The sequence below is a fragment of the Corylus avellana genome, chromosome 9, assembly GCF_965113065.1.
Source record: "Corylus avellana chromosome 9, dhCorAvel1.hap1.2, whole genome shotgun sequence".
In the NCBI taxonomy this organism is placed as follows: domain Eukaryota; kingdom Viridiplantae; phylum Streptophyta; class Magnoliopsida; order Fagales; family Betulaceae; genus Corylus; species Corylus avellana.
Window position 1 is genome coordinate 6,625,384 of NC_142498.1, and position 13,775 is coordinate 6,639,158.

The 13,775-nt window shown below is 36.0% G+C and overlaps 1 protein-coding gene across 3 annotated transcripts; it reads right to left on the reverse strand.

The window, feature by feature from the left end:
* Positions 1–4,657: 4,657 nt before the first annotated feature.
* On the reverse strand, positions 4,658–13,455 carry UTR7 (UDP-N-acetylglucosamine (UAA) transporter family). Of its 3 annotated transcripts, none has more exons than XM_059604659.2 (8): positions 13,110–13,455; positions 12,820–13,006; positions 11,264–11,369; positions 10,915–11,160; positions 9,761–9,871; positions 8,152–8,310; positions 5,225–5,368; positions 4,658–4,969 (listed from the first exon to the last, which is right to left on the reverse strand). In XM_059604659.2, the coding sequence occupies exons 2-8, from the start codon at positions 12,858–12,860 to the stop codon at positions 4,805–4,807; spliced, it is 972 nt and encodes a 323-aa protein (XP_059460642.1). In that variant the 5' UTR covers positions 12,861–13,006; positions 13,110–13,455; the 3' UTR covers positions 4,658–4,804. The 3 variants fall into 3 exon arrangements, with proteins under 3 accessions (XP_059460642.1, XP_059460641.1, XP_059460639.1); XM_059604658.2 differs by having other exon boundaries at positions 12,820–12,992; positions 13,087–13,455; XM_059604656.2 differs by having other exon boundaries at positions 13,087–13,455.
* Between the last annotated feature and the right edge of the window lie 320 nt (positions 13,456–13,775).

Consider the following 13,775-nt stretch of genomic DNA (forward strand, 5'->3'; position numbering starts at 1 on the left):
CATCAAGATAAAGTGAAACTTAATGACACCAAAAATAGTACCCACAAGTCCACACCTAACATCTCCATAACCTACGTCTGGGTGACGAACAAATTTTCATTGCTGATGTCATGAAATAGAACCAAAAAAAAAAAAAAAATTACATTCCTTTTAAATTATCACCCAATTAAAATTTTTAATTATGACAATGTCCTTTCAAACTACCAAAAATTATCAATATCCCTTCTAGTGACGAAAATAAACTTAATAAAATTAAAATTCTAAAAGGAATTCAAAAAAAGGGAGTAAATTTGTTTTTGTTAAAGAAAAACATTATTATTATTATTATTTTTTAATTTATAGAATAATTTTTGTCTTATTGACAAAAATTTATGGTCATTTTTGTCTTTTTTTGACCTTGAGAAGACATTATCCTAATTAAAAGCTTGGATGAAACATTATTAATTGGATAGTAGTTTGAGAGGAGTACGTAAACTTTTTTAAAAAAATAATAATAACAACAGAAGCTATTACTGTAGCCAAACAAGCCCAGAAAAGGCCTCATTTGCCGAGCCCAAGCCCAAATCTGGTGACCGACAATTTTGGCACAGGCCTATGATTAGACACTGCATTAAAATGATAAAATCCATGGGTTTTTGTCCTGTTTTGGATGAGAATCAAATCTGCAGCTGATTTTGGGTACGTTTTCGAAAAAGGCATTCAACGTACACAGCGCCTAAAAAAGAAAAAAAAAAAAAAAAAAAGAAAATGCAAATTGCGGAGACATTCTGGGTAGGTTTTGGAAAAGACATGTTAGGATGATGTTTGAAATTATAGCAGTAAGGTCCAAGCACGAACAAAAGGCCCACTTACTAACAGACATTTTCACATTTATGCCGGGGCCGGAGGGTAGCCAGCTTTTCGTTTTCCATAAATACAAGTATACAACAAACAAACACAGGCTTGCCAGGATTGGTTTAGGTAAAGCCAATTCTGTCGCTCGGCTTTTTTATGGGCTATGTCCCACTCATTTTTCACCAAGATTTCCAGAAATCAGGAAAACAAAATATATAGGGTTAAATACTAAATACCCTTATTGGGGTTTTACAACTTTATTTTTTCTTCTTTAGGACTTGATTTTTATCATAAGAGATCCCTGTGGTTTTGATAATAGACTAAATTAGTCATTCTGTTAGTTGACCGTTAGTTGACTTAACGGAATTCCACGTGAAACAATCAAATATTGACATGTGACACCTACTTAATTTTTTTTAATTTTAAATTTTTTTTTTCTAAAAAAAAAAAGGAAAAAAAATTGGAGGTGGCCGAGCCACCCTTGGCCTGGCCACCCCCATCCTGCCAGATGGGGGTGGTTTCGGCCACCTCCAGTACCCACTGGGGGTGGCCGAAACCACCACCAACCACCACTGGGGGTGGCCTCTAGGCCCCATGGGGGTGGCTGAGCCATCCCTAGTACCCACTGAGGGTGGTTTCGGCCACCCCCTTGGGCACCCAGGAGGTGGCTCATCCTGCCAGATGGGGGTGGCCTGGCCACCCCCATGGTCAAAGGGGGGTGGCCGAGTCACCCTCAAATGGCCAAGAGCCACTCCTAATTTTTTTCTTTTTTCTTTTTAATTTAAAAAAAATTAAGTAAGTGCCACGTGTCAACGTCTGATTGGTCCACGTGAAATTTCGTTAAGTCAACTAACAGTTAACTGACTGAGAACTAATTTGGTCTATTATCAAAACTACAGAGACCTTCTGTGATAAAAATCAAACCCAAAGGAGGAAAAAATAAAGTTGTGAAACCCCATGGGGGTATTTAGTATTTAACCCAAATATATATTCCTTTTCAACCTCATTTCAACAAAATCTTTCGCGTGTGTTTGGATGAGTTTTTGAAAAGTAATTCTTTATTTATTTTAGAAATGATATTTAATAAGCTCTCATTCGATTGCAAATATTAACCATTAATTTTTTTTTTTTTTTACAAACCTTTATTAATCTAAAAGTTAATTTTCACTATCACGTCATCATAGTATATTAACGTATAATAGTTTACTAAATAACATTGTTCTTTTTTTATGGGGGTTATAAAAATGGAAGCGTTTTTTAAGAATCCCACGTCCATACTAATGAGAAATATTGCCCTAAGCCAGAGACATTTTTTAGTGATAAGGCCTGTTCACTTCTTGTTCTCATCTCATCTGAGACTGCCACATCAGGTTTACAAAGAACATGGGTTAACTCAAAGAAATGTCACCTTGTATACCCACTGACCCAACAGGGTAACCGACTGCGCCAACCTCAAGAGTCTCTCTCTCATGGCAGTCTCAATCCTTGAGCACCCCATGTGTGTGCACATGCACGTTCAAGGAGAAGCTCTCTCTCTCTCTCTCTCTCTCTCTCTCTCTGGTCTTAATTTATGATTATAATGACGGTGGGGAAGGTCAGCTCTGTACTGTTTGAAGATTTCAAGGGATTGATTATATCCAACATCAACTATAATTTCTGTTCGTACACAAACCAAGCAAGACACAGGAAACCACCACTATGACTATTTGCTAACTGCCATAACCTATCCAACATGACCCTACTGCCAATTTGTTATCCAAGCAATGAATGAAAAATTAAAAGGGTAAAAAGGATAAGGATGTAATATCATAAGTTTTAATTTACATGGCTGTAATTTCAGACCCCCAAAAGTGGGCCAAAAAATAAAAGTTAGGACTTTGCTCACCTAGGGTATGGCATGCAGTTCAAAAATTGAAACTTCACCCATTTGAAATCTACTACTCTAGAATTGGCTTAAAATATACCATAACAAATTATATATACAGTTACGCACCTATGATCTAGAAAAATGACGCTTTCCAAGTTTCCCTACTTCCACCTTTTTTCCAATTGTCTGGATGGAGTATCTTTATAGGAGCCACTTATAAGCCATTCTCTCTTATTCAGCTCAAATGTCATTTCTCTTCTTACGCAATTAAGAAATGCTAGGTTTCTCAAAAAATTTCCAAAAATTTAGTTTCTAAATAATGTGTCACCATCTCATGTGATCCATTGCTCAAGTAAATAAAGGCATAAGGTGATGAGATGAGAACACATCATTTGAAAACTAAATTTTTTAAAATAAAATTGAAAAACCTCTCATTTCAACCAATTCCCTTATGTATTGCGTACAAAAGGGAAAAAAACAAAAAAATATATATATATATTAACAAATGCTAATAAAGCAGATCTAATGTGGATAGGAGAGTGCTAGGTTTACAAATAAATTTTACATAAAAACTTTTACAAACTGATGTGGCACAACATGATTAGGTTTTTCAAAATTTGAACTTATCTTAATCTAATCATGCTGTATCACATCAGTTTGTAAAAATTTTTCTGTAAAATTGATTTGTAAGCCTAGCATTCCTCATGCGGATATAGTGCCACTTTGAAAACATTGTGTTGGTAAACCAAACTCATCCAATACCCCTTGTGAATAAAGTATAATTTACCCAATGAAAAGTGGAGCCCAAAAAAAAAAAAAAGACTGATTTTCCATCAACATGGGAAAGGAAATGTTAGACTGTAGGGATGAAATTTAAAACCGTCTAACCGCAACAGCTAACCGCTATAACCGTTAACCGCCTAATCGCCTAACCGCTTTGAAAGCGGTTAGTAAAAACCGCTAACTGCCTAGGCGGTTGCGGTTAGTGGTTAGTGGGTTTTAGAAATCCGCTAACTGCTAACCGCTACCCGCTAACCGCTTTTTCTTATATAACCGTTAACCGCTTAATCGCCTAACCGCTTTGAAAGCGGTTAGTAAAAACCGCTAACCGCCTAGGCGGTTGCGGTTAGTGGGTTTTAGAAATCCGCTAACCGCTTTTTCTTTTATATATATATATATATATATATATATATATATATAATAAATAACAATAAGTCATGAGTTTATGAACTTTTTTTGGTTGATTGAAATGGGCCTCAAGCTTCAAGTTTAACTATGTTGGTTTTTTTTTGTTGCTTGTGAGTTTATGAACTTTTTTGTGTTTTATTTTATTTCTATGTGTGAATTTATGAACTTGTTTGAGTTTATGTATAAGACTACAAGTGAAGTGATGATTTTGGTGTAATTTTATTTGTATATTATATGATGTGTAGATTTGTAGAAGGTGGCCAACAAGATTTTGGTATATAGCAATTTTTAATGCTAAAATGGCCAGGAAAAAAAAAAGTTTAAAATGAGCAAAAAAACAGTTTAAAGTGAGCCCAAAACCAGCCCAAACCCGGTCCAAAACTGGCCCAAAATCGGTCCAAAGAAAAAAGCCCAAAAAAGGCCAAAACAAAAGCGGTTAGAAAAAAGCGGTTATCCCAAAGCGGTTAACCGCTACCCGGTTAGCGGAGGCGGTTAGTAAAAATTACTAACCGCCTAAGCGGTTGCGGTTAGCGGTTTTAGCCACTAACCGCTATTTCACCCAACAGTTGGAGGCCGAAAGATCAAGATCAAAGCCCTTATATGGTCAGAACTCTTAACATTGTTTATGGCTAGAAAAACATTGAAATCCACTAAAACGGTAGTGAACCACAATTCCCATCATCTCCCATGATAACCAACAGTACTCTTTTCTAATTCTCAAACTCCTTGATCATATTATAACCAAAACAAATAATAAATTCTGGTTCATGTTGGAACAGCTCCATATATATAAAGGACTTGTTAAATTAAACATGCTTAAGCATTACTAACTACTAAATTTGTGATGAGTGATCACAATTAAAAGAATGTCACAGAAAGCAACCTTTAGTCACCTGCAATCCTTCTAAATTGCTTTTATTTATTATGAGCCTCGACATCTGGTACTGGCTTTGGTGGCCTGTTCTTCTTTTGATGATATTTGGCATATGAATACCACACACCACCAGCCGTGTTGATGACCAATCCCATCACATTTAATGCATGAACTTGAACGCCACCCAGTAACACAAAACCAAGGGTCTGAGGCAAATAAATAAATAGATGGTCAAAAAAAAATTAATGAAAGCATATATAAGATGTGTGCACTTGAACACTTCATATTAATTTTCGCTTTCAAGGAAAACGCGATTTCAAATATCAAGCCAGAAAATTGGAAGGAAAATTTAACGCCTTCAAGGATTTTGTAATGGGACGGCTGTTCAAAAATTCCAAATTTTAACTCCCTATATCCAACTTCTGCATCACAAACAGAGCCTAAGGATACTCCATACATACCGTGGATCCAACCCCTTTAAGAACACCAACTATTGTTGTTGTTAGAGCAGAGTTGACTATTGTACATAAGAACATGGTGAAGTTGAGGACAATGCCCATCACCAACGAAAGAATAAGAATCACCAAAAAATATAGGGAACTACTCTGCATATAAAGACAATTCATGTTAGATATTAATTTTGTGTGAAAATACACAACATAAATTCATATGTGAACAATGTCAAAGGAAATAAAAAATGGCAAGCTAATGCTCTAATGAAAGCATTATGAAGAACCCAAATGGACCCCACCTATTTTCATTTTCTTCTTTTTCTGCATTTTTATTGCAAGCTAGGCTCTTTCAACAGGTCCAGGCAACGCATGCATATTTCTGGACCAATCAGGCAGACTATATATACAAACTATGAACATGCATTTCTTAGTAGTATTGATGCAATATACTTATCAAAAAAAAAAGTAGCATTGATGCAATACGAGCAATGACTACAAAGTTGTGATTCCTAGTAACATGGAGCGGTTGATGAGATTAAGTTATTAAACTTCAAGCTATTAGAAGGTTTTCCCAATCATAACCAATAAACTGGCTTTTTTTTTTTTTTTTTTTTTTAACTGCATTTATTATTAACCCAAAAAGTTCTGACGAAGCTAGAAAGGGAGTTTTTTTGTTTTTTGGGTGGGGAGGGGCAGGGGTTTCAGGGACAGTTCAATAGCCACTGCCAAATCAATTTTATCTTATCTAAAAGAATCTGCACTTCTTGTAGGCTCCTTCTCAGAACTGGTTAAATAGTGGACTTGAAAATCTATTTTGTATTTTTTTTGAAGTGGGCAGAAACTGGAAACAAATAACAATACCATCATAGGAACAAACTTGAGAATAGTCAGAGGAAAATTATCTACATAACAGTATTCTCCACTGAATGCCCCAACCTACCCAACTAAATCATCTTATTGACTGGAAAATATTCTCTGCTATAAAGTGTTGCTTATTCTCTAACATTTATATGTTAAAAGAAATTCAATTAGCTGAGATATCATCTTATGCTGAGAAACAACCACAATTACCGTAAGTGCCAGAGAAAGTTGGAAGCATGCGTCTTATGCCTCAGAAATGCACATTCCTTTTCTTTTTTTTATCCTTTGATGTTTCTAATTTTAGATATTGAACTTCAATTTCCTATGAGCTGCACACTTTATACACAGTGATTTTTCCACCCTTTTAGTAACCACTTCACAGTGATTGTGAATGCTTCAGACAAGCTTCTTCCCACAAAGCATACTACTATCTATGGCGCTTTAATCTAACAATTCATTATACACTTCTTATAAGCTTCTCCAGTCCCACTCATAATCTAATAATTCCTTATACACTTCTATAAGCTTCTCCAGTCTCTCACTTAATCCCTTCTTCACTGCCCTCCTCACCACTATCAAAAGCTTCCACTTCCCATTTCCAACATTCTCACTTCAGCAACACTTAAAAGAGCCATTATGAACTCTTCCTAGGGTATCTTCCTGGGAGAGCCAACATCTATTTTCAACAAAAGGTCCATTAGGCAAATACCTTGATTTTATAACTGTCTACATTGGTAGTATTCATTAGTCTATCTTACAGTTTACCAGACAATGCTCAAGGATTCTACCAGGCTAAAAAAGGTGAGGAATTTTTCAAACAGGTAGCAAGAGAATTAAATATTACGAAGCTCCACTAGTCTTTCACGTTATTAAGAAGTGATACCGTTTGATAACATCGCAAAATGCAGCTTGCTACCATTTAAGCGTAATTCAAATTGGTCTATAGAGAATAAGAACGAAAATGGATTTTCTAAAGTTGAGTAAAGATCCAAGTCTAAATTGTGGGGAAAATGTTTCATAGATGGACAAATCAATATAATTTTACTGACCTTAATCATAAATCTTTACATGTTTTGTAATGATATGTGACTTGTACAGGCAAACTTTAAAATTTATTTACGAGCATTTATTTTTTTTGGGTGTACTCATGTATATCTAAAGAGAATATCTTCAATACAGTCATGGCATAAACTGATATACCAAATAATACCAAATATTAGAAAAAAAAAAAATTGAAGGGGTGGCTCATTGGCCACCCCCTCCCCCGCTAGGGTTGGCCGGTGGCCTAGGGGTGGCCGGCGCGGTCACCACGGATGGCCTGGGGTGGACCGCGTGGCCACCCCAGCCCATCTAGGGTGGCTCGCTGGCCACCCTAGCTCCTCTTCACTGTAGCTTTTTAATTTTGTTTTTTTTTTAAAAAAAAATTAATTCATTTTTTAACTTAAATTTGGTTTAATTAGGTGTGGTTGTATTTTTTTCATAAGTGTAAGCTTGGGATGATAGGATTACACGGCAACTTCTAATTGGTAGCAGAAAACCACACTTTTCTGCCACAACCGTATAGAAGATGCTCTCATATCTAAAAAGTAAAAATGAAAGAGTAAAATGACAACTTAAATCCTGTTCTAAAACTTGAGTATAAAAATTGGAACTGATTGAAATGTAAAGGATGACGGGTGACTGAATGGGGAAAAAAAGGAAAAGGAATGAAGGGAAAATGGTGAGGCTCTAAATCCAAGATCCAACATGAACCTAGTGTATGAGACACTTTTAACATGTCCCTGCGTAAGTTATGAATTAGAAGTAATGGCCGCTAAATATAATCTCTTAAGACTACATTGTGGCATAACACAAGACCGAGTTCAAGCACCTATCGATATCCTACAATCTCCACCAAAAACAAAAATGCAGATAACATTCGAGAAGGAGCAGTCTAGCATGTATTTGATTTAACGACTATGAGAAAGGGTGCACATGAGAATTCTTCATGTAGTCTATTATTTCATGCTAAAGCTTGATTTCCAAAACAATCTAGGATTAACGCTAACATATAGAAAACTGGTTCAGATTCTGACCTTTGCAAATAATAGTGATAAAGAATTTGGAAACTCTCCTGTAGCTATGATGACAAATAACAAAAAAGGAATGGACAAAAGACTGTTATAGAGCATGATCTCAACTGATGAAAGCCCATCCTCTGCACCAGACTTCTCTACCAAAACTAAGTACATGGTCTGCATTTGAATATGAGCAATTTCATTAGTAAAGCATACGTAATTACAAGCTCTATATCAATCCTCAATTTTGAAGATAAGACATTAGGTTAAAGCATATATTCATCACTGAAAATTTGCCTAAATTTCAAGTTGACCCCTTGAAAATATTGCATGTCAAATTAGTCCATGTGGTTTCAGAAAAAGCTTTAGCTTGGTCTTTTCCCTCTACGCTATCATTTGAATAACGAAATTGGCTTACTAGTAGTACAGCAACTATTAAAAATAAACCCAAAAAAAGCCAGTTAGAAGAAAGAAAGGGAAAATAAATCCAAATACCAAACAAAAAAATAAATAAAATCTGTCACTGTCGAAGACCAAATATAATGGGAGGCAAAGAACCGTCAAAAATCTGTTGCTGTCACTGTACCTCTCATCTTCTTCTCTTCTGAAAGACATTAGAAATTTCAAAATCCCAAAACAGCCTTCCCAAATCCCTAATTCCCACTTCACATGCCCCCAATTCGTTATTGTTCCAAACCAACCCCTTGTACTTATTTGTCTTTGTACTGTCACTACTCGCTTCACTCACCCTCCACACAGCAAGGCTAAGGATTACAGTCTCAACCCCTTCGAGCGCAAGCAATCTCGCAAGGCATAAAGCAAGAAGAACGATCACTAAAGTCACAACCAAGTTGCTGAATGTTTGGCTCAATGTCTTGTTTAAGAACCGGGGGTTATTCTGCTTCAATTTATCAATCGGTGATAGAGACCAAGTGGGGGATTTGAGGCCTACAATGGCGATGAAGGGGAAGAGGGATAGTGGGACTCAGACTTGGGTCAGTCTTATGTCCCATGGTGGATCCCGAAGGGTAGAGGGATTTGCTATGGCAGGTGCAAAAAATATGGCAAAGTTTCAGAGCTCCACATATTCGAATTTGTGGTATTTTTGAAAGATGTATGTAGTTCCGAGGACTTAGCAACGGATGTCGATTTATTGATGTTGGTAATGTTGTTGTTTGATGTGCGAGAGAGGTGACACATGAGAAGCTCAGAGGAGAGGTCACCTTTTGGGATGGCAAGAAGGGCAAGCGTCGTACTGTGGGTTTGAATCTAAATCAGTCTTTTTCTTTTTTTTTTTGGTGTTTTGTGTGTGTGTGTGTGTGTGTGTGTGTGGGGGGGGGGGGGGGGGGGGGGGGGGGGGGGGGTGTGTGTGGAGGGCGTTAATTTGACTAGACTTTTCTTTTTAACTTGATTAAAGGGCATCATAAAAAAGGGAAATATTAGCTGATTCTATCACTTGAGTTTGAAGTTGTAGGAAAAAAGACCAAAATGAAGCTTCTTGTTTATAACACAGACATTAATTTGACACACGATATCTCAAGGGACCAACTTGAAATTTTGGATGACTTTTCATGGTTGATTATATAGTTTAACCTATTCATTAATAGTTAAAAACAAAAGGTCCAACCTGGAAAAAAACAGAAGTGAGGGCCATGCTGTATCCAAAAAGGTCAAAGGAAAAATCTCCTAGAGCAGCTATGATAACTCCAGCAGCAGTCAATATCACTGAAAGAGTCACCTGAAATTTGATAAAAAGGAAACTGAATTAGAACTAAAAATTAAAAATCACCAGTCATGAAGATGCTTCCGCACGGTTTAACATAATACTTATTAGAGATTCCAAACAACAATTGCACTTATAACAAATATCAATTAATGCTTATAAATCTAACATACAAGCTCCTGTACTTGGGATCAGGACAGGCAGCACAACAGAACACTAACAAACTAGTTGAAAGCTGGGTTGGGCTAGGTCAAAAAAACTTTGAAAGTAAGTAACTTTTGGAAGACTCAAACTAGAATTATTAAACTTTTCCAAATGACAACTAGTAGGGTAAGGCACTATAGATATGTTTTTCTCATGGCAATGTAAGCGATATAATGGTACCCTAGATTGTATTGATTTAAAGTGTGAAGCTGTTGCGCGGGCATGTTTGGAATCCACATTGAGTTTGTACCATGTTGATTAGACTATATAAGTGATTCTGAAGAGCCTTATTTAGGATATGACATAGAACCATACTACTTGCATTGGTAAAAAAAAATTTACAGGATAGATACCTGCATCACAGATTTACATGCTCATTAAAAGTAATTAGACTCACTTTTTAAAACATAAGTACTTCTTTTTTTTGATAAGTAAAAACATAAGTACTTCTGTGGAGCACTATACTACATATCTCGATATTAGTAGTGTTCGAGTGTCATCTAAAGTTATGCTTATTGAAATGTAAGTACTTTTGTGGTGCACTATTCACCACATCATGAAATCTGTACTTTTGTACTGTCCACTCGAGCAGTAGATGGCAGTTACAGCTTTAAATAAGTAGTAGCATTCTTAGAAACCAATGATACAGAGAATAAATCAAAAACACCCACCTTTCAATAACATCAAATTGGGCCAATATCATAAATGTTCCATTGAGAAGACCAATTGAAAAGACTTTCATGAAGTCAGAAACAATTAAAAAAAGAAAAACTCACATGAAAAGCAATTTCACAAACATAAAATCAAACAGGCTGATCGATGCAATTGGTAATTCAAATAAGAGCAACACAGACCTGTGTTGTAGGTCTCCCCTTTCCTGAAAAGAATCCAGCGATCAGTACAGCAAGGGGTGTGAGTCTCTTTATCGCAATGTACATCGGAATATTAACTCCTTTTAGACTTGCCAATGCAAATGCCACATTAGCATTGTAAAATAGTGAAATTGGGAGAAGCTTAATAGCTGTTGACATATCTACTGCTTTGGCTTTTGTGTATCCCATTCTTCGACCAAAGTGTATAAGCAAGGTGGTCACCAATTGCTAAGATAATGAATGACAACAAACAAAATCCACTATCAATAGTCAATCAATGCAAACCTAGCGAAAGAGTGACGGTTCTATTTTTACTTTTACGAAGTCATACCTGCAAAGTGAGCAGGGTCATTGAGTTTGTATACTGCATAAGTATCGCCTTATTGATAAAAACCATCGCCATAGAAGCAATCCCATATGACAAGGCTGCAGATAAACTATATTGATACAATAGTGCCGAGTTATAACCAGCCAAACACGAATTAAGATATCTTAGTTATGGCTGAATAAAAAGTGATGAACATTTTCCTCAAATCAATAATGATAGATAGTAAAATTTTACAGCAAAATTTTTTTTATTTAACTATGTTAAACCCTAGGTAGCAAGAGATGAACTCAAGCAAAATTTGAATAAAGTACTACAGCAATGACATATCTCAAATAGGCAAGAGACCCATAATCTTTTCCTGCAATTGACTAATTATTGAAACATTACCAACACCAGACCTCCCTCCTAGGTGCCGCCCATGAGTCATCCCCAGTTTAAACTAAATAAAGTAGAATAACAACTTTTAGAATTATATGAGTGGAATGACTAACCACTATCACTATTACATTTGTAGAGATCAGAGCCATGTTGTTTATATAAAATAGGCTCCAAGGGGATGGAAAATGGGATATTCAAGCTAGTGACCTCCATGTCATAAAGCATGGCCCTCAACCAATTGAGCTACCCCTTTGACGTAATGGACATCACCCTTTGGGGTTGAGATCAGAGCCATAATGTTAAATATAATCCAGAACAAAGCATCCAGTGCTGTTTACAATTTCGGGGCACCAAGTAGAAAATAGTTTAAAGAAGTTTGAGTCAACCAAAACTAGACTTTCTTTTTTCTTTCTTTAACATGCATATGGTGTAGAGTGTCTAAAACTTACTCTCCCAGCCACAATATTCGCATAGCATCTACAAATAAATCTTTATTAATTAAATATGTTTCAAGCAATCTGTAATTTTTTTTTTTTTTTTTTTTTTATAAAGAGCATAGGGGGCGCAACCCAAGTATACAAGAAGTATACAAAAGAGACCCCAATTAGGACAATTCAAGCAAATAGTTAATCAAAATTACATGTACTCATGTAATACTTAATCAAATTCAATTACACAAATTTATAAGTTAATCAACAATAGTTATTATCAAAATAATCAGTAGCTGGTTGCATGTAATTTTGTGTGCAAGTGAATTTAATTAACCAGAATGATTAACTAGATGGTTGTATATAATTTTAACCATGAGCTAGGTTCCGTCATTAAGAAGATTATCCGGACTTACATAACATATGGAGTGTTTAATTTAATTATAAATTGTCGGTTAGTTGTATGATACATGCAATCGAATTTAATTCTTAACCTTTATTTGTAGGTTCCAACTTCCAAATCAAAATTGTAGATTTGAGACACTGCAAGTCAATTTATTATGGGCTCTAATCCTTGAAAATAAGTCATATTCCTCATAATGATGCTATGGCAGTTAGACATTCCATTCCATCACTTAGCGACAAAGTTATGGGCCCATTACCATAGCATTTTATCCAGGAATTGCTTGAATTGAAATTCAGTGACAGCAAACGAAGCAACCTAAGAAATGCTATAACTACAAATATGAGAACCTGAAAATTGAATTTGTTTCTGAATCACTACGATTTTCCATGGCTGGAGGACGACGGTGATGAGGCCGAGATATAGAAAACAGTCTCTCCGTCACTTCAGTGAAGTCATCCAATCAAACGAAGCTCCAATTAGACCCCAAAAAACTCACTCACTGCCAATTCGTACAGAAATCCTGCGAATCAACCACTGAAATAACCATGCAAGAATTAAGAAAATAATCAAATACGAAATGCGCAAAGATTAAACCAAAAAATTAAAAAAATAACCTGAAATGGTATAATACAATTACATGCTCGAACAGTAAAGAATCGAAAGGAATAAATTCTCTTGATGATTGGATTACTGGATCGAGATTCAAGAGGGGGAAGGGAGGGTTTGTGTGAGGATAGGGAAGTGTGGAATCGCGTGGAGTAGGGTGCGGAGCGTGAGGAAAAATACAATATAGTAATTGCAAAGTGAAAGGGAAGAAGAAGAAGAAGACGAAGAAGAAAAAATAAATAAAAAAAGGAGAGGGGGGACGACGAAAGGGGAAAGCGAGAGGGCTCGCAGTCACATGGGAAGTGGAATGACGCGAAAGCCATCGCCATCGGATATGGGATGGGCGCCATACTGTTGCCGAAACCCGGAGCAAGCCAGCAAGGTTGACTATGCGTAGGACAGTGTTACACCTTCCTAACGTTACTTTATTCTAATGTGATCAATTAATTATTGCCAAAGCTATACTCTAATGTATGTGATTAATTATTTGTAACTTTATTCTAATGTGATAAGAGCCTTGGCTAGGACTATGAGCCTTGGCCTTTAGGCTTTAGCAGAAAGAAACACAGCAAAGGCACAGTAACTGCATTTTTATTCTGTCTATTTTATAATGATAATTTTAATCAATTATTGGATTAATCCTTATTTAAAAAAAAAAAAAAAAAAAAAAAAAAAGAAAAGAAGAAAACTACGAGTT

Coding starts and splice junctions, on each gene's coding strand:
- UTR7 (XM_059604659.2), bottom strand. CDS start 12,860: ATGGAAAATCGTAGTGATTCAGAAACAAATTCAATTTTCAG. Junction 11,161..11,263: donor TGACCCTGCTCACTTTGCAG/GTATGACTTCGT, acceptor TCATTATCTTAG/CAATTGGTGACCACCTTGCT. Junction 9,872..10,914: donor AGGGGAGACCTACAACACAG/GTCTGTGTTGCT, acceptor ATCAAATTTCAG/GTGACTCTTTCAGTGATATT.